Here is a 27,148-nt window from a genome sequence, read left to right as displayed (position 1 = left end):
TAAGGTGGATGCACTGGTAGCCGCGGTTACCAAACGGACGACCTTGCCAGTAGAAGGGGGGGTTACGTTAAAGGATGCCCAGGATAGGAAGGTTGAATCTTCCCTGAAGTTATCTTTTGAGGTAGCTGCAGTTACTTTGCAGGCCGCAATTTGCAGCTCTTATGCGGCAAGAGCCTGTCTGCAGTGGTCTCAAGTGATGGCGGATAATATGATGGAGTCCGGGGGTTCTGTCCCTTCGGAACTGGCTGATTTGGAATCAGGTTTGGCTTATTTAGCGGATTCCTTATATGATATTATTCGCGCTTCGGCTAAACAGATGTCGCTTTCAGTTGTCTCTCGCAGGTCTTTATGGCTTCGCCATTGGGCGGCAGATGCGGCTTCTAAGCTTCGACTGGTGAAACTCCCTTTTAAAGGGGGTTTATTGTTTGGAGAAGATTTAGATAGATTGGTAAAGGATTTTGGAGATACCAAAACTCAGCGGTTACCGGAAGATAGGCCTAGGCCCCCTTTGAAGTCCTCGTCATCTAGACCTCGTTTCAGAGAAGTGAGGAGATACAGGTCCGGGAAACCATTCTTCGGTTCCGCGTATGGTTCTTTCTCTTCTTCTAGACCTAGAGGTCGGCAGAGAAGTTCCTTTCGTACGACCAAACCCGCTTCAGGTCAGCCAGCTCGTACCCCGGCAAGTCGCGCTCCACAATGACAGGGTCTTGGCCCCCTCTGCTTTTCCATTAGGGGGACGCCTGTCGGCGTTTTGGGCAGAGTGGGCCAAGATCACGTCAGATCGTTGGGTGTTGGACATTATTCAAGAAGGGTACAAGTTAGAATTCGCCTCTCCCGTCGCCGATTCTTTCTTGGTATCCCCGTGCAATGGGGCGGCCAAGGGAGACTCGGTCCGCTTAACTCTTCAGATTCTCCTGGATCTAGGGGCGGTGGTGCCAGTACCGCCGGAAGAGGTGGGCCGCGGCATTTATTCCCTTTACTTTATTGTACCAAAAAAGGGGGGTTCCTTCAGGCCGGTGTTGGATCTAAAAGGAGTCAACAAATTTCTCAGTGTTCGCCATTTCAGGATGGAGACGGTTCGCTCGGTGATTGCGGCCGTACGGCCGGGAGAGTTCCTCACGTCCCTCGATCTCAAGGAGGCGTACCTCCATATTCCGATCTGGCCTCCGCATCAGAAGTTTCTGAGGTTTGCGATCCTCGGCCAGCATTATCAATTTCGGGCTATGCCCTTTGGCCTGGCGACGGCTCCCCGCACCTTTTCAAAAGTTATGGTGGTGGTGGCTGCCTTTTTACGCAAGGAAGGGATTCGGGTACACCCGTACTTAGACGACTGGTTGATCCGCGCGTCGTCCAGGCAAGAGAGTGTGTCGGTAACTCAACGGGTAATCTCGCTCCTTCAGTCGCTGGGGTGGATCGTCAACTTTCCCAAGAGTTCTCTGTCCCCTTCTCAGTCTTTGGTGCACCTGGGGGTCAGGTTCGACACTGGTCTGGGAATGGTGTATCTACCCCGGGAACGGGGAGAGAAATTACAGTCTCAAATTCGGGGTCTTCTCGGGTCGCCCAATCCTCGGGTTTGGGATTATGTTCAGGTTCTGGGCTCGATGGTGGCGACTCTGGAAGTGGTTCCCTGGGCTCGGTTCCATATGAGGCCCCTGCAGAAGTCGCTTCTTTCTCGGTGGTCCCCGGCATCTCTGGACTACAGTCGCCGGCTCCAATGGAGTCCTCGGGTGGCTCGCGGCATGCACTGGTGGCTGAACGAGGTCCATGCCGCTAGCGACGCCGGATTGGGTCGTGATTACGACAGATGCCAGTCTTCGAGGATGGGGGGCTCAGTGCCGGCAAGCTTCCGTGCAGGGGGTATGGTCCTCGGAAGAGGCCCAGTGTTCAATCAATTTGTTAGAACTGAGGGCTATAAGGCTTGCGCTACGGGAGTTTCGGTCCATGATTCAGGACCGTCCGACCAGGATCTTTTCGGACAGTGTCATGGCGGTGTCATATATCAATCGTCAAGGGGGGACTCGGAGTCCTCAATTGGCCGAAGAGGCGATGCTGCTGTTTCAGTGGGCGGAGGTGCATGTTCCGCTTCTTTCAGCAGCACACATTGCGGGTCACGAAAACATTCAAGCGGACTTCCTCAGCAGGAATCGTCTCGATCCCGGCGAATGGGAGCTGTCTCCGAGGGCGTTCGAGCTGCTGGTCCTTTGGTGGGGGCTTCCAGACATGGATCTCATGGCCTCATCCCGCAATACAAAGCGGCCTCGGTTCTTCAGCAGACGGAAAGAGAGGGGCTCGGAGGGGGTGGACGCGTTAGCTCTCCCGTGGCCTCCGAATTCCCTTCTGTATGTATTTCCCCCTTGGCCGATGATAGGTCGAGTGTTACAACGCATCGCTCTCTTTCAGGGCAGGGTCATCCTGGTGGCTCCAGATTGGCCGCGTCGGCCTTGGTACGCGGATCTCATGCAACTCTCGACGGGCGATCGGTTGAAGTTCCAGGTGACTCCGGACTTGCTGACTCAGGGTCCAATCTCCATGGACAATCCGGCCCACTTTGGTCTTACGGCCTGGCTATTGAACGGTCGCGGTTGAGAAAGAGGGGCTATTCGGATCAGGTAATTGCCACTCTTCTTCAAGCGAAGAAGATTTCTACTTCTACCTCTTATGCTAGAGTTTGGAAAGTTTTTGAGACTTGGTGCGGGAAGCAGAGTATTGCGCCCTTCCAGGCGTCTCTGTTGGCTATTCTGTCTTTTCTACAGGAGGGCGTATTTAAAGGGTTAGCCTATAACTCGATAAAGGTTCAGGTGGCGGCCATTGCTTGTTATAGGGGCCGGGTGTCTCGCTCGTCAATAGCTTCTCACCCGGACGTGGTGCGATTCCTTAAGGGGGTTCACCATATCCGTCCGCCGGTGAAGCGCACCTGTCCAGCATGGAATTTGAAGCTGGTCCTTAATAGGTTACAGGCGGCTCCGTTTGAGCCTCTGTCTGCGGCGACTCTGAAGGATGTCACGTTAAAAACAGTGTTTTTGGTAGCCATGGCATCTGCAAGACGGGTGTCGGAGCTGCAGGCGCTTTCTTGCAGGGATCCTTTTTTGCGCATTTCGGATGCTGGTGTGTCTGTGCGGACGGTGCCGTCCTTTCTTCCTAAGGTGGTTTCTTCGTTTCATGTGAACCAAAGTTTATTCCTCCCGGCCTTTCGGAAGGAGGATTGGGGGATGCGTTTCGCGTTGTTACGGCTACTGGATGTACGCCGTATGATTCTTCATTACTTAGGAGTGACTAACGACTTTCGCCGGTCAGATCATCTCTTCGTGGTATTTGCAGGTGCACACAAGGGTATGGCTGCGTCGAAAGCTTCGATCGCTCGTTGGGTAAAAGAGGCTATTGCGTCGGCTTATCTGTTGGCAGGGAAGGTCGTGCCGGAACAACTTCGGGCTCATTCAACTCGTGCATTGGCAACGTCTTGGGCAGAGTCCGGTGGTATGTCTTTGGAGGAAATTTGCCGAGCGGCCACTTGGTCTTCGGGGAACACCTTTTCAAAGCATTATCGGCTGGACGTGGCAGCCTGTGCGGAGGCAAATTTTGGCGCTTCGGTTATTGCAGAGGCGACTTTGGCTTCCCACCCAGTTTGAGTTGCTTTGCTACATCCCACTTGTCTCTGGATTCATCTGCTGCTTTGCTAAGGAATGTAAAATTATGTCCTACCTGTTAATTTTCTTTCCTTTAGAAGCAGCAGATGAATCCAGAGCCCCACCCAGATGGTCGCGCTCTCTCTCTCTCTCTCTTGATCTATTGGGTTCTTGGTTCGGTTGGGATATGGTTGGTGATTATTTTTTCTTACATTTATAATTAGAAGGTTTTTCACTGGAATGAAGTTTTTCCTTTGGTTTGAATGCTCATGCTCCTTTCTTGGGATGCTGGGGCAAAATGTATAACTGATTCAACAGGAGGAACACCAGGCTATAAGGCCAACTGTAAATCAGTTTCTCTATCTCCACCTGCTGGTCGATGTGAGCTATATCCCACTTGTCTCTGGATTCATCTGCTGCTTCTAAAGGAAAGAAAATTAACAGGTAGGACATAATTTTACAATCTTGATGTCAGTTTCAAGTTTTAACTAGTTTGCACCTCTTTTTGCAACTTTTTCCCCAATCAGCGTACAAGATGGCTTGGCTTCAGAATTTACTTTGCTGACAAAGGCTTTGTATGATTTTCACAAGCAAGAGCCTGCTGGAGTGAAGGGCAGCCCTTTAAAAGAACTGGTGATAAAGAACTTTGATGAGGAGCAGATCTGGCAACAGCTAGAACTTCAAAATGCTGCTGTTCTGGACTATTTTCACATAGTGGTGGGTAAGAATGTTAACGATAAAGGCCTTAGTCTTCTTGAAACCTGTGGAGAGGACAAGCTGGTGTTGGAGGAGGGTGCTGCCAGCAGCAATGATGAGGGGTCAGGGGATGAGTCTGACCAAAGCAGTGAAGATACCCAGGAAGAATGTGAAGGAACTGACGAGAAAAGCAAAATTAGACAGAGGAGAAAGGCATCATTTAGCAGTGAGGATTCAGATGGTGATGTTGACTTTGACATTGATGAACTGGAGCAAAAGACTCAAAAAGTCAGAAAACGAGCTGTGAGACCATCAGAAAAGTCAATAGTAGATGATAAGTTTTTCAAATTGGCTGAGATGGAAACTTTTCTAGACAATTTGGAGAAAGACAAAAGGGGAAGCAGCAGGCAGGGTGATGAAGATGAGGAGATTGATTATTTTGATGACATCTTTTCTGATGATGATGAAGAGGAAGAACTACTTACACAAGGAAAGAAGGTAAAAATTATTTAGAAATATTTGCTATACATGGTTTTCAATTTACTTAGTGCTAATTTATTAACTTGCTAGTCTGTTGGTGGCAGATGGTAAAGATCCTAGAAGGGGCATGAGATTTGCCAGTTCAATTTACTTCCTTAGTTCTTTCTCCCAGTCCTCAAGGGATACCAACAGGTCAGATTTTCAGAATATCTCTATTCAACATACAGAAAAGTTATTAATACATATTTTAAAGCATGCTTTAAAATATGTATTAATAGCTTTTAACATAACATAGTAACATAGTAGATGACAGCAGATAAAGACCCGAATGGTCCATCCAGTCTGCCCAACCTGATTCAAAGCTTTACCCATTACTGTGCTTGTGTTCCAACTGCTGAAATCTCCGTTAAAACCTACTCCAGCCCATCTACACCCTCCCAGCCACTGAAGCCCTCCCCAGCCCATCCCTCACCAAACGGCCATACTCAGACACAGACCATGCAAGTCTGCCCAGTACTGGCCTTAGTTCAATATTTAATATTATTTTCTGATTCTAGATCCTCTGTGTTCATCCCATGCTTCTTTGAACTCAGTCACAGTTTACTCTCCACCACCTCTCTCGGGAGCGCATTCCAGGCATCCACCACCCTCTCCGTAAAGTAGAACTTCCTAACATTGCCTTTGAATCTACCACCTCTCAACCTCAAATTATGTCCTCTGGTTTTACCATTTTCCTTTCTTTGGAAAAGATTTTGTTCTACGTTAATACCCTTCAAGTATTTGAACATCTGAATCATATCTCCCCTGTCTCTCCTTTCCTCTAGGGTATACATATTCAGGGCTTCCAGTCTCTCCTCATATGTCTTCTGGCGCAAGCCTCTTATCATTTTCGTTGCCCTCCTCTGGACCGCTTCAAGTCTTCTTATGTCCTTCGCCAGATACGGTCTCCAAAACTGAACACAATACTCCAAGTGGGGCCTTACCAATGACCTGTACAGGGGCATCAACACATTCTTCCTTCTACTGGTTACGCCTCTCTTTATACAGCCCAGCATCCTTCTGGCAGCAGCCACCGCCTTGTCACACTGTTTTTTCGCCTTTAGATCTTCAGACACTATCACCCCAAAGTCCCTCTCCCCGTCCGTGCATATCAGCTTCTTACCTCCCAGCATATATGGTTCCTTCCGATTATTAATCCCCAAATGCATTACTCTGCATTTCTTTGCATTGAATTTTAGTTGCCAGGCATTAGACCATTCTTCTAACTTTTGCAGATCCTTTTTCATATTTTCCACTCCCTCTTCGATGTCTACTCTATTACAAATCTTGGTATCATCTGCAAAAAGGCACACTTTTCCTTCTAACCCTTCAGCAATGTCACTCACAAACATATTGAACAGGATCGGCCCCAGCACCGAACCCTGAGGGACTCCACTACTCACCTTTCCTTCCTCCGAGCGACTTCCATTAATCACCACCCTCTGGCGTCTGTCCGACAGCCAGTTTCTAACCCAGTTAGAAATGTATGTTGTATAAGTAATTTAATTAGAGCTATAGAAAGTAATTAATAAGTCCCATTGATGCATTGTTAATTGGTAATAATGAATATCCATCCATGAGAGAGAGAGAGAGAACAGCTGCCTATTTCCTTCATTGTATACAGATTTCTCTCATGCATATTCATTTTGAATATCCTGAAAATCTCATTTGGTGGTGGTCCTCAAGGACTAACCCCCTCTTCTACGAAATTGCGCTAGTGGTTTTTAGCGCAGAGAGCCGCCCTGAATGGCCCACGCTGCTCCCGACGCTTATTGAGTTCCTATGAGTGTCGGGAGTAGTGCGGGCCATTCAGCGCGGCTCTCTGTGCTAAAAACTGTTAGCATGGTTTCGTAGAAGAGGGGGTAAGAGTGAAGACCAAAACCCTAATATACACACATGACCCTGTAGTCGTGGAGGTGCATAATCAAAAGAAACGTCAAAGTCCGATTCAGACATATGGCGCTAGACGCTCAAAGTCGTTGGTAGGAATATATATATATACCCATATTTTTTTTCGAAAATAGTCTATCTGGATGTCCAGGCTATTGTTCGTGCAGACCGCCATCCATCTTTATACCACATTTTCAACCAAAAATATGTCCAAGTCCCAAATGCCCAGAACAAGACCATTTGAATGTGGGAGGAGCCAATCTTGTAATGGACTAGCCACCCAGACATGGCAACAGAGCAGTGGGGCATCGTAGAAGGCACTTCTTTATAGTTTATGGTAAGCCCCCAAAACCCACTATACCCACTATACTGTCTACAAACCCAATAGCCTTCTTGGCTGCAGGTGGCACCTTTATGGCAGCAGAGTGGGGGTTTGAGGGGTTTTTGGTAGGCGGACTTGTTCACCATAAATGTAGTAGGTAGAGTGGCTTATAGGCCTGGGACTAGACAATGACATGGGGATAAATTTTTCCCTGTCCCCGCAGGAACTCAATTTCCCCATCCCATCCCCGTGAGTTTTGTCGTTGTCCCTGTCCAAGCTCCAATCCTGTAAGCTCTGTCTTAACCACACAATCCTTGAACACTTAAGATTTTAAAGTGTTTGAGGCTTGTGCAGATGAGGACAGAGCTTGCAGGAATGGTGCAGGGGCAGGAAAAGAACATTCCAGAACACGGGGATGGAGAATAATTTCTCCCTGTATAATTCTCTACCTGGGTCCTCCTCTCTATGGTTCATTAGCCCACCCCCCAAGCTATTTAAAACACTTGTTTGCAGCTTTACTAGGCTTTTCTATACCAGGTGCTGATGTTCTAGAGATAGGTATGTACTTTTTTATTCCGATCTTTGTGGGTGTGTGAGGGGGGTCAGTGAACACTGGGGGAGTGTGTGTGGGTCTTTAATTTGTCTTTGCAGTGGTTATCTGGTCACTTTGGATACCTTTTTGGCACTTATACCTGTTTTTACATCATCTAACTTACAACATTTAAGTTTTTGTCCAGGATGTGTAGTAAAACATTCGATTATCCCTGCAGGATAACTAAGTCTAGGTTTGCCCACATCCCACACATATACTGCCCTAACTACTCCTCCAGATATTAGCTCTGGGTGCACAGCGGGATTCAGAGGCCTAAAAAGTCCCGCAACACGTCCAGAGAATCAATTTGATTATCAGCACTTGGACAACCTGTCTTTTAGGTCATCCAAGCGCTGACTTGTGCGGGTTTTTAGACATGTATAAGTTTTGATTATGAACCTATCAGACGTCACTGATAGGATCGAGAGGATCCTGGACGGAGCAGAGACAGAGGAGACTGCGGTGATAATCCACGTCGGAACGAATGATGTGAGCCGGAGGAACTTCAGCATGGCCACACTGACTGACCAGTTCAGGGTCTTGGGACGAAAGCTGAAGCGGAGTACCCGGAGGATAGCATTCTCAGAGATCCTGCCTGTACCGAGAGCAGATGCAAAGAGGCAGGCAGACCTCCAGGCTGTGAATGCATGGTTGAGGAGATGGTGCCAGGAGGAGGGCTTCCACTTTGTGAGGAACTGGACGTCCTTCTGGGGAAAGAGTAAGCTCTACCGGCGGGACGGCCTGCACCTGAGCACAGCGGGAACTAGACTACTGGCAGCCAATGTGAGGAAGGAGATCGAGAGGGCTTTAAACTGAGGAGAGGGGGAAAGCCGACAGCTGATCTGATGTTGACGCTTCGGACAACAGTATTCAGAACAGATGCTGAACGGGCTGACTGCAAGGAGGAAGTAGAGAGACCGGTGGATCTTATGATCAGACAGCGAGGGAAACATCAGGTAAGGGGAGCTTGCTGGGAGGAGACTAAGGGGCATAGAGACACAAGGGGACTGGGTGGCACGAGGGCAAAAGCTGAGGGCAATATAGAGGTGCCACAAGGCGAGGGGGATCAAATGGAGGCTCAAGGGATGATAGCCCAGGAGGGGGCCGGTAGGGCTAGAAAACCCAGAGGAAAAGCGGGGAAGTGGGGTGGCGGGAATGTGGGGAAACCGAAAGCTATGAGGGTAAAGGCTGAGGGCAAAGCAGAAGCACAGGGAACAGGAGAACTGCCTGAAATTCAAGGGGAGGCAGCCCAGGTAAATACAGAGGTGGAGGAAAAACGACGGGACCTACTGTGCTTATACGCAAATGCAAGAAGCCTCATGGCCAAGATGGGTGAACTAGAGGTCGTGGCCAAGGGGGAGGACCTGGATATAATTGGAATTACAGAAACATGGTGGACAGAGGAGAATCAATGGGATGTGGCGCTGCCGGGGTACAAGCTCTACAGGAGGGACAGGACCCACAGGAAGGGGGGAGGCATAGCACTATATATAAAGGACTCTATCTACTCAGTCGGGATGGATATGGCAACGAAGGCAGAGGGGCTGGAATCACTATGGGTCAAATTGCCGGGAAACAAGGGAGCAGGCATAAAACTGGGGCTGTACTATTGCCCACCTGGTACGCCGGAAGGAGTCGGACACGACTTGAAAGCTGAACTGAGACAAGAATGCAGGACTGGAAGTGTAACAGTGATGGGGGACTTCAACTACCCGGGGATTGACTGGAGTACGGGTCACTCCAACTGCGCTAGGGAAACGGGATTTGTAGAAGCTGTGAGGGACTGCTTCATGGAGCAACTAGTCAGGGAACTGACGCGAGGGAGTGCTACTCTTGACCTCATCCTAAACGGATTAGGGGGGCCTGCAAGAGGGGTAGAAGTGGGAGGACCACTAGGCAACAGTGACCACAATGCGATCAGATTCACATTAGAAAGGGGGACACCCACAGTAAGGAGGACCGCAACAACTGCGCTCAACTTCAGGAAAGGGAACTATGCTGCTATGAGGGAAATGGTGGGGAGGAAGCTCAGAAACATCCTTAGGATGGAGACTGTAGGAAGCGCCTGGACCCTTTTCAGGGACACCCTGCAGGAAGCACAAAGAATGTACGTCCCCAGTTTCAGGAAAGGCGGCAAGAACAAGCGATCAAAGGACCCGGTTTGGATCTCAACAGAAGCAAAGAGGGCAATAAATGACAAAAAAGTATCCTTCCGGAGATGGAAAAAGGACCCAACGGAGGAAAATCACCAGGCGCACAGGAAATGCCAAAAGGAATGCCACCGGGAGGTTAGAAAAGCAAAAGGGAACTACGAAGAGGGGCTGGCCAGGGAGGCGAAGAACTTCAAGGCATTCTTCAGTTACGTAAAGGGGAAGCGACCAGCGAGAGAGGAGGTGGGGCCGTTGGACGATGGGGATAGGAAGGGAGTGATTAAGGAGGATAAAGAGGTAGCTGAGAGGTTGAACACGTTCTTCTCGTCGGTTTTCACGAGAGAAGAACATCTAACATACCAGATTCAGAGGAGCTCATAAGTGGGGAACAGGCTGAAAAATTGGAACACATAGAGGTAAGTAAGGAGGATGTCCTCAAACAGATAGACAGGTTAAAATGCGGCAAATCGCCGGGCCCAGACGGGATCCACCCAAGGGTTCTGAAGGAACTAAAACAAGAAATAGCGGGCACAATCCAGCATGTTTGCAACCTATCCTTGAAAACTGGAGAGGTACCAGAGGACTGGAAACTGGCGAATGTCACACCTATCTTCAAGAAGGGATCGAGGGGTGACCCCGGGAACTACAGGCCGGTGAGCCTGACTTCAATTATAGGAAAGATGGTGGAAGCTATGATCAAGGATGGTATTTGCGAGCACATCGAGAGAAATGGCCTACTGAGAACAAGCCAGCACGGATTCTGTAAGGGAAGATCATGCTTAACGAACCTTTTGTACTTCTTTGAGGGAATAAGCAGTCGGGTGGACAATGGGGAACCCATAGACATCATTTACCTCGATTTTCAAAAGGCTTTCGACAAGGTGCCACATGAAAGGCTGCTTAGGAAGCTGTGGAACCACAGGGTGGGAGGGGATGTGCACAGATGGATCAAGCACTGGTTGTCGGGTAGACTGCAGAGGGTCGGAGTAAAGGGACAATATTCTGACTGGCGGGGAGTCACGAGCGGTGTGCCACAGGGATCGGTGCTGGGGCCGTTACTCTTCAACATATTTATCGATGACCTGGAAAAGGAGGCAAAGTGCGAGGTTATAAAATTTGCAGACGATACCAAACTGTGCGGCAGAGTTAGATCCAGGGAGGAGTGTGAGGACCTGCAAAGGGACCTGGACAAGCTGGAAGACTGGGCAAACAAATGGCAAATGCGCTTTAACGTGGAAAAATGCAAGGTCATGCATATAGGGAAAAAGAACCCGTTGTTCAACTACAAATTGGGGGGGGGGGGCATTGCTGGGAGACAGCAGTCTAGAGAGAGACTTGGGTGTGCTGGTGGATGCATCACTGAAGCCATCTGCGCAGTGCGCAGCAGCCTCGAAAAAAGCCAACAGGATGCTGGGCATCATAAAGAGGGGCATAAAACCAGGACGCGGGAAGTCATCATGCCATTGTATCGAGCGATGGTGCGTCCACATCTGGAATACTGCGTTCAATATTGGTCGCCGTACCTCAAGAAGGACATGGCAGTACTTGAGAGAGTCCAAAGGAGAGCAACGAAACTGGTAAGAGGGCTGGAACACTGCCCATACGCCGAGAGGTTGGATAGGCTGGGGCTCTTCTCTCTGGAAAAAAGGAGGCTCAGGGGAGATATGATAGAGACCTTCAGGATCATGAGGGTGGATAGGGACAGATTCTTCAGGCTGAAGGGGACAACAGGTACGAGGGGGCATTCGGAGAAACTGAAGGGAGATAGGTTCAAAACAAATGCAAGGAAGTTTTTTTTCACCCAAAGGGTCGTGGACACCTGGAATGCGCTACCGGAGGAAGTGATCAGGCAGAGTACGGTACAGGGATTCAAACAGGGATTGGACGGATTCCTGAGGGATAAAGGGATCGTGGGATACTGAGAGAGGTGCTGGGATGTAACACAGGTATAGAAAGCTAACCAGGTAATAAGTATAGAAACCCAACCAGGTCGTGCATGTGCAAGACCGGAGGGTTAGGACTTCGATGGGAAGATAGGACTCAATGGGAAACCAAGGGGGCCCCTTCTGGTGATTCAGACAGGTCGTGACCTGTTTGGGCCGCCGCGGGAGCGGACTGCTGGGCAGGATGGACCTATGGTCTGACCCGGCGGAGGCACTGCTTATGTTCTTATGTTCTTAACCCTTTATTCTCTTTTGTGAGTGCATTAGGGCAGGCATCAACAAATTTTCACTGAATCTAGGAGCCAGCAGGTGAACCCTTTCATTTCTCCTCTACCCTACCGCCACAGTGCAGTTCTAGTGGGAGGGGAATTTTCTCCAGCATCAGCAACTGTAGAAACTAATTTACTAAGACTCTCTTCCTATTCTGTGTCTGTAGTCAACAAAAGTTTAATAAATCAGTCTCTTAAAGTTTCTGTACGTTTCTGCCAGAACCAACAATCTTCCTTTCGGTAGCATGATATAGCTGTGTGATATCATCCATTTAATAGGTGAAGCAAAGAGGTAATTGCCTCTTTGTTTCATATCACTATGGTATGGGTCCCTACCAATCTCTTTTGTCTCTGTACACTTTGTTCACACCCCCATAACTTTCTCTCTCACACTAGTGCTGCCCGATTCAGGAAAATATTTTCGATTTGATCCATTAAAGTGATTTTTTGATTTGATTCACTTTTCCTACCCAATGGGGCGTTTTTTTTTCAAATGTTTTTTTCTGTCTGGCCATTTTATTATTCAAATCATGTTGGTCCCAGGCTCTGGTTTCTATTTGTCTTCTATTAATTCACTTGCCAGGGTCTCCTGCCCATTTGGTATTTTCTTCTTTCTCCATGCTCACTATCCATTTTCCACCTCTGTACATTCCCTTCCATGACCATATTCAATATTTATGTTTCTTTCCCACTGTCTACCATCTCTTTCTCTCTCCAAACCGCTCTATTCCCCTCTATGCAGCATCTCTCTCTTCCTCCCCTCCATGCAGCATCTCTCTCTTCCTCCCCTCCATTATCATGTGCAACATTTCTTTCTATCCCCATGCACTATCTCTCCCTGCCCTTTACTCCTCTCTCTTCTCCATGCATGTCTCCCTCCCCTCCATCATATGCAGGATTTCTCCCTTTCTACCATTTTGTTGCATCTCTCCCTTCTTTTCCTCCACCCCTTGCCCAACAATTCTTCCTCTCTCCCCCCATGCGTAGCAGCTTTTCCTCCCTCCCTCCTATCCCACTGTACAGCAGCTTTCCCCACTGTACAGCAGTTTCCCCTCCCTTCTATCTCACTGTACAGCAGCTTTCCCTCCCTCCTATCCCCCTGGGCAGCAGCTTTCACTCCCTCCTATCCCCCTGGGCAGCAGCTTTCCCTTCCTCCCTTCTGTCCCCATGGGAGCAGCTTTGCTTCTCTCCTATCTCCCTGTGCAGCACCTCTCAAATGACCCCCTCCACCGTCCACCGTGAGATCTGACTTATGGGCCTCCCAAAGCAGCAGCAGCGGTTGTGGTGGCCAGCAGGAAGAGGCAGAGCTTTGAATAGGCTGCTTCTGACCTGCTCCGCCAGGGCTTCCCTCTGCCATGTCATCAGTGACATCATCAGTGATGCAGTAGAGGGAAGGCCCCAGAAGGGCAGGCCAGGAGCAGCCTGTTCCAAGCTTTGCCTCTTCCTGCCTGCTGCTGCTGCTGCTTTAGGAGACCCAGAAGTGTCAGGACTCACTGAATCAGTACGTTTGATTTTTTTAGAAAGCAAATTAATTTGAATTGATTCACCAATGTAGAATAAAGGGCACAAACTGAAACAATTTGAAATGTGCACTAATCAAAACATTTAGCATTTTCTCAGCTTGCCTTTGCACTGGAAACTTGAAATATAATTATTACTACTATTAATTATTTCTATAGCGCTACCAGACATACACTGTACTGTGCAGAGTCACAAAAGGACAGCCTCTGCTCGAAAGAGCTTACAATCTAAATAGACAGACAGACAGGATGTCATGGATACTGTTATGGGGAACAGCTAATCTGCTGGCTGGGTTGGAGGGCAGTGGGGAGTAGGGTTATGGATTGAAGGCTATATCAAAAAGTTAGGTTTTCAGTCTGCTTTTAAACAAGCTAAGGGAAGGGGCTTGGTGCACAAACTCGGGTCATTTATTATTACATTAATTTATTCATTCTAGCACTTATCTAGATTGGATATAGAATATTTGGATCTTAGTTTTACAAGGATGCAGTCTAATTTTTATGTAAGATTTTTACTTTGCTTCATTTGCAGAACAGTAGTAGATATGAGAATTCTAAATAGCAATGTAGCCCCGAAGCCTGTACAGCTCGCATTTAGTTTTGTAGCCTCCAAAATAAATGAAAACTGGCTAATGTATGTTTTATAGCAATATCAGTGAATCAGTAAAGCTCTCTTTACACCCTGGTACTAAATTACCTAAATGTCTTATTAGAAAGTGAAAACTTTATAGATCATAATTTGTACATGGTTGTTTTTATCACAAAATCGATCAGCTGTACCCTAGAGCTTTGGCATGGCTGAACTGCTTTCAAGAAAGGTTTCATAATGCATTTGTTTAAAACACATGTCCTCAAGCTATGCTGTGCATGCAGAATTTATATAAAAAATAATAAAAAGAGTTGATCTGTGCCTGCCGATATACAGTAAAGAAAGACATTAGTGTTCAATCTCGTGTTCTGTGGGATGGTTAATATTCTAGCCACTGGCAGGTTTGCAAAGCAAAAGCCTTTTTAGTTCATATTCTTAGGATTGGGGGCCTACTGAGGATATATACATAGCAAACATCCATACAAGGTTCCAGTATACCCAGTCAAAGACAAATCTATATAGATCAGCAGGTTGAGAACCATGGAAACCAAAATACGCTGACAAGTTTCTCATGTTCTTGGGCATATCACTTCACAACCCCCCCTTGCCTCAGGTACAAACTTTGGGCTACATTTACTAGCACGTGCTAAATGTATTAGCATACATTAATTAATGCAGGCCTTGTTATTGTCAAAGGACTTAGTTACTAAGGGCCTGATTCTATCAAGATCACCTAGCAGTGCCTAAATTGTCAGTCAACCACTAGGTGTCCGTTATAGAATCACACCTAGTAGCACCTAGGTGTCCTTGTGGTAGGTGCTAATATATTAGGCTAGGGCTTTCCTAGCCTAATTTACCACCGCCTAAGTCAACCACACCTATTCTCTGCCCTTAACCATGTCTTCTTTTCAGATAGGGGTCATTAGGTGTTGGAGGGCACCTCGACTTAGGTTTTGCTAGGCACTGTGTGGATATCTGCACACAAGCTAAATCGATAATTAAAATAAATTTTGTAATCATTTTTTAATGGCGTGGTCAATTACCATTCCATTTAAACCAATTAAAAACAATTTAGTTCTGCTGATAGAGCTTTTTGGGCCAGCGAGGTAAATGCTCTGATGCTCACTCAATTTCTATGAGCGTTGGAGTATTTATCTCGCTGGCCCACAGTAAAACGCTCTATTGCTGTTTGATGAAAGGAGCCCTAAGTTAGGCGTTCCTAGACTTCTGTGGTTAGGGCGTCACTTATAGAATCGGGCCTAATTGTGTGTTTTTAATGCAATAATGTGCATTAATGCAGATGAGTAAATGAAGCCCTTCAGTTGTAAGCCCATGGGGACAGGGAAATACCCATTGTGTCTGAATGTGTAATTTTTCTTAACTTAGATTTGGAAAGATCAGGTTTTGTATTTTAAAATTTGCTCACTGATCAAGTCTTCTCTTTGCTAGATAGTTTAACCTGTTGAACCACCATTCCTTGGAGTGTTGGTGCTTCATGCACCAAGGGGTAAATCTCAATGAATGGAGTATATGATCCTTGGTCCAACCATTGGACAAAGGCATGTAGAATCTTTAGAGTTTACTTTTGCTCTGTACCTTTGGTGAATTGGCTTGTGATTTTTAAAATATTTTTTCAATCATTTTAAATTTCATGCAGCACATTGTAAAGTGGAATGCTCATTCAAGGTTCTTAGCATAGACTGGTCCAGCCAGTGTCATAGCGAGGGTGGGAGGCGCCCAGGGTGGTGACGCCCCTCCCCTGCCCTCTTCTCCCCCATCCGCTCCTTCCCTGCCCCCTCCTGCTGCACGCATGCACCCCTTCCCTTCCTCCATATCTCTTTAACGTTCTCAGTGCAAGTAGCAACCCCAACCTGCTGCTCACGCTAGGATCGGCTCTTCCTCTGATGTCACTTCCTAGGCATGGATCTAGGAAGTGAAATCAGAGGAAGAGCTGATGCTGGCGCAAGCAGTAGGTTGGGGTTGCTGCTCACACAGGGAACGTTAAATAGGTATGTGGGAAGGGGTGCTTGCACTAAGGAGCGGAGGGGGTGGAGAGGAGGACGGTTGCCAGCGCCCCCACCAAGACGGCGCCTGGGGCTGACTGCCTCCCCCTTTACTATGCCACTGGCTCCAACATAAATTAACCAAGTGTGGAACTATGTGAAAGTTGTATAATGGACATCTCTTCCCTTATTCATTTTTTTTTGCAGCCAGTTAAAAGTTCCAGAGACTTGAAGTACAAGGATTACTTTGATCCAGTCGAGGAGGAAGAGGATGATGGTGGTGAAGTGGTGGAGGAAGAAGCATCATTGGGAGAGTATGCATTCAGATACCTTCTAGTACTATTTCTAACTAGGTGGGGGGGGGATGTGGATCATGATGGCGTCTCATTTGCATAAGTCAGTGGGCGCTGAAAATTATGCTCAGTTTCTAATGTCCAGTTATTTTAAATAAAATTTGTCTTTAAATGCATTATAGTAGAGAATACAAACATCAGTGTGGAGAACATGTAATTTCTAGTTAAGAGCACATTAAAGGCTTTCTGCCCCCCCTCCCCTTCCCTCCGAAATATTTTCTGATAGTAGTGTGAGACTGGGAGTGTTTTCAGTTTTATTTTTTTTTCCCATGGTTCCTCCGAGAAAAGATCTGAAATTGTTGTCCTTGGTGATGCAATATGCTTTCATTGGTGATGTCTTTTTTTTTTTTTTTTTTTTAAATAATGCGCCATAGGGGTGAAGCAGAAGATGATGACAACACTGAGGAAGATGATGCAATGGAAGACGCAATGGAGAACGTGCAAGAATCTACAAAGAGAGTGACTTTTGACCTGTCTGACGACAGTGAAGGGGAAGATGTTACAGAGATACTTGGTGGGAAGGAGAAAGATACCGTCGAACCCAAGTCCTCCTTTGAGAAAAGACAAGAAAAGGTGATTCTAGGATACTATGGAGTAATTCTCTAAGGAGCTGCTTAGGTGTAGGTGACAAGAAGGTGCATGAATGGTTTCTTAGAGAAACTAACTAGCAGAAAAAATACTATGATTTGATGCCGTATGCATGGGCAGAGCTTGAGTGGTGCTCACAAGCATACATGTAAAGTATAGAAACTAGAATGTGCATGCATTCGTGCTGACATCTAGGCGTATGCTGGTATAAGCCCTTTCACTTTAAAGATAAGCATGTTTTTGGCCACTTGTGCTAGGATTCTGTAACGAGAAAGGTGGGTGCCTACTTTTATAGAATAGATATGAAATAGATGCCATGATGAGTACCAGTAGATGTCTGTCATACTATTACCTTATTCTATGGCAAGAACGTAACGCTGTGGTGACAAGTAATGGCGTGCACAGCAGCGTTTCTGAGCTTTTTGACCTTAAAACACAAAAAACTCTGTGAGGTTCCTGAGGAAGGGGCAGTTTGCCCTGAAACCAAACCTGATTGAACCATTACACATTTTCTCGGCGGTGGATGAAAGAATTGTTGGTGTCCGCTGTGACAAATGAACAAAGCAGTGCTCGATATAAGCTAAGTTATAAAACCTGTGTTCATTTCAGTATTTTGGCTGTTATCATTGGGCTGTGTTGGTGGATAGTTAAATAATTATTATTTTGTAGTTTACTATATGCCACTTGTCACAAAAACTTATTACATTGTTTTTGCACGCTTGTGAACTCCCATGAAGGTGTGTGGCTAAAATTGCGAGCTAAGTCTTATGCCAGTAAAAAAAATCCAGAGCCAAGTTGAGCATTGGAGCCTTTGACCTCTTCTTGTGGAGGAACTGGCTTCCTATACCTCTTTATCCCACACTAAGGATTCACAGTATCACATTATATTAGTTGTTTTTCCTCAAACACATTCTGCTGTTGATATTATTGTACTCTGTATATCATATTGTATCTTTTAGAGTGGTGGTAAAAGGGGCAGTGAGAGAGTGCAAAATACTAAAACACAGTGAAAGAGCTGGTATAGTTGTAAACTAGAATCTTGTTGTAAACAAGAATCTTGCTCAACAAAAATAAATCTCTCTCTAAACTGAGCCAAGATATATGAAACAAGTCATATAGATATCATTACGAAGCGAGCGATGAACCTCAAACACCGTATTATACTGGTGTCTTTACTGGGGTAATGAACATCATCGGTTCATATTTACTCACTAAAGCTGCTTATTGTGATTTTGATTTTTATAATAGAGTTTCCAAAAAGGTACTTAACCCGATGGGAGCTCTTCCGTTTCACTTCGTTCAGCTTCGTCAGGGATTAACATCAATTTAAGTCTTCTCTAGTATTTCTTTGCAGCTTCCAAATGTCAAATGACCTTTTTTATTTTTTCTTGAGTAATTTTTTGAATAATTGCATTTTTTTCCTATTTTAAGATGACTGAAAAAATTAACGTGCTAGAAAAAGAATTGTTGGGGGAAAAGTCTTGGCAGCTCAGTGGAGAAGTGACAGGACAAAAAAGACCTGAGAACAGCCTTCTAGAGGAGACGCTGCTCTTTGAACATGCATCTAAAACAGGTGAGGAACCCCTTCACTTGACTGGTTCTATACATATGCTCCACACATGTGATTTAATGTGAAGAAATCCTTCATGGAGAAAGAATAATAAGTACAATCCACCATACATATGCTTCACCTACCTCAGAAAAGCTACATTGGCTTCTAGGTTTTTGATGGACTCAATTTAACATTTTAACCTTGGTTTATAAGTCATTGCAGGGTAAGCTATCAACTTATCTTGCTGCTACTTTTAAGACTTTATTGCCTAGCTTACATTCAGCATAGAGGGGTCTTTTGGAAGTTCCATTGTTCAAACAGATCCATATTGAGGAGTCCTGGTTGTCTATATTTTTATGTTGCTGGAACAATGCTGTGGAACTCTCTGCCAACTGTGTTAAGGGTATCATTAACTTACCTGTGTTTTAGAAAACCATTGAAGGCCTTTCTTTTTCAAAAGGCCTTCGATGATATATTATAAAGCTGATATTGAAGACTTATTATGTTTTCTTTCTTTTTCTTTTTTGCTGCATTATAGTGTCAATATTTTTTAGTTTATATATTGCTGATGATGTATTTGGATTGTTTTTTTATTCGTGTTTTTATATTGTAATTTGCCCAGAATTTTAAGATAGCCCCAACTATAAATAAAATAAAATAAATATCCTTAATGAAAAGATGTTCTTTCTATACAGCTTAAATGATGAATATAGTGTTCTTTAGGATTCATAGTGCAACAATGTATCACTTCAAAGGTGAAGCTGCATTGTTACCTAGGATTCTACCTTTCTACTCTAAACTATAAGCTGTTACACAGATGGAGTCACAAAATTCTTATCTGGAATCATGACCATGCCTGAAAAAAACCACAAAAAAACCCCTGCACTGTGGCATCATCAGCCGGTGACAGAGTTCAAACGAGTGTGGGATGAACACAGAGGATCTCTAATCTGAAAATAATGGGCATACTAGTTGAAGGAACTAAGGCTATTACTGGGCAGACTTGCACAGTCTGTGTTCTGTATATGGACATTTAGTTGAGGGTGGGCTGGGGAGGGCTTCAATGGCTGGGATGGTTAAGATGGGCTGGAGTGAGCTTTGGCGAAGACTCCAGTAGATAGAATCTAAGCACACTATCGGACGGGGCTCTGGGATTCTGGCCCAGAAATATCTAAGAAAAAGGACCATTTAAATTAAATGATGATTTTATGGAGCATGTATGTCCAGTCTGCCCAACCATTCGGGTCTTTATCTGCCATCATTTACTATGCTGGCTGATGAGATGTTATAACCTTGCCTAAACAGGCTTAATAGAGGTTGAGGAGAGCAGCAGCAGCTAATGCAAGTCAGCCTGGAGCCGAGGCATAGAAGTGGGGCTAAGGTCACATGATGTTTGGAGCTGCTAAAATGGAGCTGTGGCTGGGAGAACTTTGTGAAGACTGCTGTAGTCTCCCCCCGCTCATAGTATCCTGTTGTCCTTGATAAAACTGGTTCCCTCTTCTTGGAAATATGTTGAGTTATTGGTGAGGGAATTGGCACAGCTGTTTTCTCTTAGTTTCTACTGACTGTGTCCATAGTTTCTATCAAGCCTAGCATTCTGTTTCCAACAGTGGCCAATCCAACTCACAAATACCTTGAAATCGCAGGAGTAAGGAGGTGATCTGTAAAATGCATTAGAACAGCTTGCTCCTAAGCCCCAGGGTATGTGTGTGATGAACTCAGGCTTAGAGAATGACACGGTGACAAAATTCATCACCGTTCCCGTCCCCGTGGGTAATAATCCCATGTCATTTTTTAGTGTCTATTTCAGCCTCAGTCCTTCTATACCAGCATTCTTCAAAGCAAGGCTTGCAGGTCAGTGGTTGTGGCCATTCATACTCTGATTCTTCCCTCTCTCCTTAAAGAATGACATGAAGATGGTTTCCCGCGGTTATCCGCGGGGACGGGAACGGTGATGAATTTTGTCACCGTGTCATTCTCTACTCAGGCTCTTTGCATCATGCCAAAGATTTCTTGTGAAGTTCATAGGATGTAATATATATAGGCTGCCTGTCAAGGTGCAATGGGCCTCTTCTGTCCATACAGTGATATTTCTTTACTCTCCTACTCTTACTGATCTTTGTGCCTTTTTTTTTTTTTTGTATTTGTATTATCCTTTGCTGGTATCTCCTTTTTATCTCAGCATCCTCGCTTAGATAACACAAAGGTCCCGATTCACTAAAGTCAGCGATTGTCGCTAACCAAACAGATTCACAAAATGGCCCACCACGTGTTTCCCCCCTCAATCGCTCATTTTCCGATCCGGCCATGCAAATTAGTAAAACTCCATGCTAAATAGCCAAGCAACTGATTCACTAACATTTGCTTGGCTATTTTGCATCAGGTTTTATGAAAAAAGTTTTCAGCCTTTACAACATCAAACCTGTATCCAAACCTCAATAGTAAAAAATGGGTTTTAAAGATGATCAAAACATTCCTTTTTGTTAGCCAAATCTTTCAGGATAAACCTCAATTGCCATAATGACCTATTTTGATTTATCCCAGGACAAGCAGGCAGCATATTCTTTACGCATGGGTGACGTCACCGTCGGAGCCCCGGTACAGACCTTTTTAACTAGAAAGTTCTAGTTGGCCGCACCGCGCATGCGCGAGTGCCTTCCCGCCCGACGGAGGAGTGCGTGGTCCCCAGTTTCTTCATTTCCGCGGAGCGAAGAAGACGCATGTGTTTTCAACGGCCGTTGAAAAATCTACTTTTGCCTTCCCGCTCGCGATTTTCCCTAAATTTTTTTTCTCCTTGCCTTCGGGTTCTTTCTTATTTTCATTTAAAAAAAAAAAAAAATCTTGCTTTTTTTTTTTTTTTACTTTAATTTCGATCCAACCCCGGCGGGGCCTGTTGTCACCATACAGACCTCCGGGTTTGATTTTGCGGAGGCCGTTTTTCAATTCATGCCCCCGCAGCCGGGTTTTAAGAAGTGCCAGCGGTGTGCACGCCCGATCTCCCTCACTGACCCACACAATTGGTGCCTAAAGTGTTTGGGTCCTGAGCATCGGGCGGACTCCTGCACCCGCTGTGCCACTCTTAAAAAACGCACTCTAAAGAATCGTCAAATCCAGCAGAACATCCTCTTCGGCACCGCATCTGCTATGGAACCGATTGCGTCCACTACGGTACCGCCAAAATCGGCACCCACCACTTCGACAACGCCCGATCCTTCATCTGCGTCGCTGGCGCCAGGTAAGCCGGCTAAGAAGCCTTCCACCCCCCTTGAGCGCCCTCTGGCCACAGTGGCGACACCGACCCTACCGGCTTCACGCCGACCCCGGAAACGCTCCGCCCCGATCTCGGTGAGTGCCTCGTCATCAGCCTCCTCTTCGCCGGGGCGTGGAGCGGCACCTAAGGAACCGAAGCAGAAAAAAGCGGTTCCGGTGCAACCCCTGGATGACCGCATAGCAACCATCCTCCAAGACAAATTACAGGAACAGCTGCAGCAACAACTCCAGCACCTGTTACCAACCCTCCTGGCACTGCTCCTTTCGGTGCCAGACCGGCCCGAGCCTCATGCCGTCCAACCGGTATCCACTCCATCCACTCAACTCCTCCATGCCGATTCTCTCGGCTGAGCACCTTCGTGCCCATCCCGTAGGTCATACCCACGCTGATGCCGATCCTCCTCGGTACCAGGCTGGGCACCGGTCCTCCCCGGACCGAGACCAGCACCGATCTTCCTCTCCCGGTAATATCTCGATGCGCTCTGGTAAGTCTCTCTCTAAGACACACCACACTGAGCCTTCCACCCCGATATCTCGACATGCGCACACTGATGTCAGGGACCCGGACTTATGGGAAGACTCTCCTCCCGGTACCGAGGAGGACGCATCGTCGTCGGACGAAGAGCCCTCAGCGCCTGATACCACCTCTAAGCCTGAGCAATCCTCCTTCTCAAGGTTCCTCAGGGAGATGTCAGCGGCTCTCTCTATCCCCCTCGAGTCTGACTCCAAAAAATCCCAGGCCTTTCTGGAGGCCTTGGATTTTGAACAGCCTCCCAAGGAGTTTCTCAAATTACCCGTGCATGACATACTGCGGGAAACTTTTTATAAGAATTGGGAGAACCCACTCACCGTCCCCGGGGCCCCCCGGAAGCTGGATAGCCTTTACAGGGTCATCCCGATCCCGGGTTTTGACAAACCTCAGCTGCCCCATGAGTCTCTCCTGGTTGAGTCTACCTTAAAGAAAACTCAGGGCTCCAGTGTTTATGCCTCCACCCCTCCTGGCAGAGAAGGCAAAACGATGGACAAGTTTGGCAAGCGCCTTTATCAAAACGCAATGCTGGCCAACAGGGCGAACAATTATACTTTTCATTTCTCTTTTTACATGAAACATCTAGTCCAACAACTGTCCGCCCTTCAAAAATACCTGCCGGAACACAAGGTTCCACTCTTCCAGCAGCAAATTTCCGGCCTCCTTCAACTGCGGAAATTTATGGTGCGCTCTATCTATGATTCCTTTGAGCTAACCTCCCGTGCATCTGCCATGGCCGTTGCCATGCTCCGCCTGGCCTGGTTGAGGGTATCTGATTTGGACATCTGATTTGGACATGGCCTAGCCAACGCTCCCTGTCTTGGGGATGAACTTTTTGGAGAGTCCTTAGACTCAACCACCCAGAAGCTCTCTGCCCATGAGACCAGATGGGACACCCTTGTTAAACCTAAGAAAAAGGCTCCACCTGCTCGCCCTTACAGACCACAGTCCTCGTACCAGCGCAGGTTCTCTGCCAGACCCCTCAATCCGCCTTCTCAACAACCGCGGAGGCCCCGGCAGCAACATCAGCACACTCAGGCTCGCTCTCAGTCCAATCAACCTGCCAAGCCTCTCCCTCCTTCGAAACCCTCTCAGCCCTTTTGACTCCTCTCTCCAGGGCATAGCCAGTCTTCCTCCTTCGTCGCCTCTTCCTCAACCAATCGGAGGACGCCTCCAAATCTTCCTCAGCCGTTGGGAGGTCATCACATCAGACCAATGGGTCCTCAACATCATCCGCCATGGCTACTCTCTCAACTTCCAGACTCTTCCACCAAACAATCCTCCCGTAGAGTCTGCTTCTCACTCCCCCCAAACCTCCCTCCTCCTGAGGGAGGTTCAATCCCTCCTTCTTCTCAATGCCATCGAAGAGGTGCCTCCGGCCCAACGGGGTCAGGGATTCTACTCCCGCTACTTCCTGGTTCCCAAGAAGACAGGAGACCTTCGTCCCATCCTCGATCTCAGGGACCTCAACAAGTGTCTGGTCAAGGAGAAGTTCAGAATGCTCTCCCTTGCCACGCTGTACCCTCTTCTCTCTCAACACGACTGGCTATGTTCCCTGGACCTCAAAGAGGCCTACACTCACATCCCCATCAATCCGACTTCACGTCGCTACCTATGGTTTCAAATACAGCACCGTCACTATCAGTACAAAGTGCTACCTTTTGGCCTCGCTTCATCGCCCAGGGTGTTCACCAAGTGCCTTATTGTGGTGGCGGCCTTCCTCAGGTCTCACAACCTCCAGGTGTTCCCCTACTTGGACGATTGGTTGGTGAAAGCTCCTACGTCGCCGCTTGTGCTACAAGCCACTCATCACACCATCTCGCTCCTCCATCTCCTGGGGTTCGAGATCAACTACCCCAAGTCGCATCTGCTTCCTACACAGCGACTTCAGTTCATTGGAGCAGTCCTCGACACCACACTAATGAGGGCGTTTCTCCCCTCCGATCGTCAACGGACCCTGCTCCACCTCTGTCGTCAGGTGCTCCTTCATCACTCCATTCCTGCCCGACAGATGATGGTCCTCCTGGGCCACATGGCCTCCATGGTACATGTGCTTCCTCTGGCACGACTCCACCTCAGGACACCTCAATGGACTCTTGCCAACCAATGGTCGCAGACCACGGATCTTCTTTCTCATCCCATCTCTGTGACATCGTCTCTTCAGCAATCTCTTCAATGGTGGTTGAACTCCTCAAATCTTTCCAGGGGTCTACTCTTTCATCTACCCCCTCACTCCATGATCATAACCACGGATGCCTCCCCCTATGCGTGGGGAGCTCACCTAGGGGATCTACGCACCCAGGGACTCTGGACCCCTCAGGAGCGTCAACATCACATCAATTTCCTAGAACTCAGAGCCATGTTCTATGCTCTCAAAGCCTTCCAGCACCTTCTCTACCCTCAGGTTCTTCTCCTGTGCACAGACAATCAAGTCGCCATGTACTACATAAACAAACAAGGCGGCACCGGATCTCGCCTCCTTTGTCAGGAGGCTCTCCGCATCTGGACCTGGGCCACGGCCCGCAATCTCTTCCTCAAGGCGGTCTATATCCAGGGCGAACAGAACTCCCTGGCCGACAATCTCAGCCGCATCCTTCAACCTCACGAGTGGTCTCTGGACCCTTCAACACTCCACTCCATCTTTGCTCGCTGGGGCACTCCGCAGGTGGACCTCTTTGCAGCACCTCACAACCATCAGCTGCCCCAGTTTTGTTCCAGACTCTTCTCTCCTCATCGTCTGACCCCAGATGCATTCCTGCTCGACTGGACGGATCGGTTCCTCTATGCCTTTCCTCCATTACCTCTGATGTTGCGGACGTTATCCAAACTCCGCAGGGACAGGGCCACCATGATTCTCATCGCTCCTCGGTGGCCTCGCCAACACTGGTTCTCCCTCCTGCTTCAGCTCAGCTCCAGGGAGCCCATTCCTCTTCCTGTGTTTCCCACTCTGCTTACGCAGCAACGTCAATCTCTACTGCATCCCAATCTGTCTTCGCTCCACCTGACAGCTTGGTTTCTCTCAGGCTAACCTCTCCGGAGAATCTGTCACAGCCTGTCCGTCGCATTTTGGATGCCTCCAGGAAACCGGCCACCCTCCAATGTTACCATCAGAAGTGGACCAGGTTCTCCTCTTGGTGTCTCCTGCATCATTACGATCCCACCTCTTTAGCGGTGGAAACTGTACTGGACTATTTGCTCTCTCTGTCCGACGCTGGCCTCAAGTCTACCTCAATCAGAGTCCACCTCGGTGCCATCACTGCGTTTCATGAGCCTGTCCTCGGAAAACCTCTTACGGCTCATCCACTGGTTTCCCGGTTCATGAGAGGCCTCTTCAATGTCAAACCATCTCTGCAGCCTCCTCCTGTCGTCTTGGACCTGAATGTGGTTTTATCTGCCCTCATGAAACCCCCGTTTGAGCCTCTTGCCACAACTTCGCTCAAACTTCTAACATGGAAGGTGCTTTTCCTCATTGCCATCACCTCTGCCAGGAGGGTTAGTGAGCTGCATGCACTGGTCGCCGATCCACCGTTCACTATTTTTCACCATGACAAGGTGGTTCTGCGTACCCATCCTAAATTCCTTCCCAAGGTGGTCTCGGCTTTTCACCTCAACCAATCCATTGTGTTGCCTGTCTTTTTCCCTAAACCCCATTCTCATCCTGGGGAACAGGCGTTGCACACGCTGGATTGTAAGCGTGCCCTTGCATACTACCTTGACCGTACCAGGGCTCACCGCTCATCTCCTCAGCTCTTTTTGTCCTTCGACCCTAACCGTCTAGGTCGTCCAAACGTCTCCAAACGAACGTTTTCCAATTGGCTTGCTGCCTGTATTGCGTTCTGTTATGCTCGGGCCGGTCTCTCACTGGAAGGTGCTGTCACGGCCCACAGGGTCAGAGCTATGGCTGCTTCTGTGGCTTTCCTCCGTTCCACGCCCATCGAGGAAATCTGCAAGGCTGCCACTTGGTCCTCAGTTCACACGTTCACTACTCACTACTGTCTGGATGCCTTCTCCAGATGGGATGGACACTTCGGCCAATCTGTGTTACAAAATTTGTTTTCCTAATGGCCAACCTTCCCTCCTCCCTTTCTGTTAGCTTGGAGGTCACCCATGCGTAAAGAATATGCTGCCTGCTTGTCCTGGGATAAAGCACAGTTACTTACCGTAACAGGTGTTATCCAGGGACAGCAGGCAGATATTCTTACATCCCACCCACCTCCCCGGGTTGGCTTCTTAGCTGGCTTATCTTAACTGGGGACCACGCACTCCTCCGTCGGGCGGGAAGGCACTCGCACATGTGCGGTGCGGCCAACTAGAACTTTCTAGTTAAAAAGGTCCGTACCGGGGCTCCGTCGGTGACGTCACCCATGCGTAAAGAATATCTGCCTGCTGTCCCTGGATAACACCTGTTACGGTAAGTAACTGTGCTAAATCTGCAAGTGGATCTCTTTCTGTCTTCTAGATTAAAAACCTTTTCACAATTTCCTTTTGAACCTATTGATAATTAAATAGAATTATCAAATAGAATGGTGGGCATATATTATAACTATACAGACATCGATCTTCAGAACCTCTTATGATATTTATATCATTTCAAGTTCCCGTCTTGTATTCATTTATAATCATTTATGCCCACCTCCTCTTGCCTTTTACTAGAACTAGTGGTGGGCATAAATGATTATAAATGAATACAAGACGGGAACTTGAAATGATATAAATATCATAAGAGGTTCTGAAGATCGA

General features: G+C 47.4%; 1 protein-coding gene across 1 annotated transcript in view; it reads left to right on the top strand.

Moving 5' to 3' along the window:
- MPHOSPH10 (M-phase phosphoprotein 10) overlaps positions 1-27,148 on the top strand; it is a 77,775-nt gene that overhangs the window by 11,442 nt on the left and 39,185 nt on the right. Inside the window, exons 2-5 of the mRNA XM_033920107.1 lie at positions 4,151-4,817; positions 16,324-16,430; positions 16,844-17,042; positions 18,489-18,630. Of these exons, the coding sequence (XP_033775998.1) occupies positions 4,151-4,817; positions 16,324-16,430; positions 16,844-17,042; positions 18,489-18,630 (1,115 nt within the window). The remainder of the gene's footprint in view (positions 1-4,150; positions 4,818-16,323; positions 16,431-16,843; positions 17,043-18,488; positions 18,631-27,148) is intronic.

This window comes from Geotrypetes seraphini, chromosome 14 (genome assembly GCF_902459505.1).
Source record: "Geotrypetes seraphini chromosome 14, aGeoSer1.1, whole genome shotgun sequence".
NCBI lineage: Eukaryota > Metazoa > Chordata > Amphibia > Gymnophiona > Dermophiidae > Geotrypetes > Geotrypetes seraphini.
Note: the sequence above shows the minus strand (reverse complement) of the source record. Positions and strands in the feature narration are given on the sequence as shown.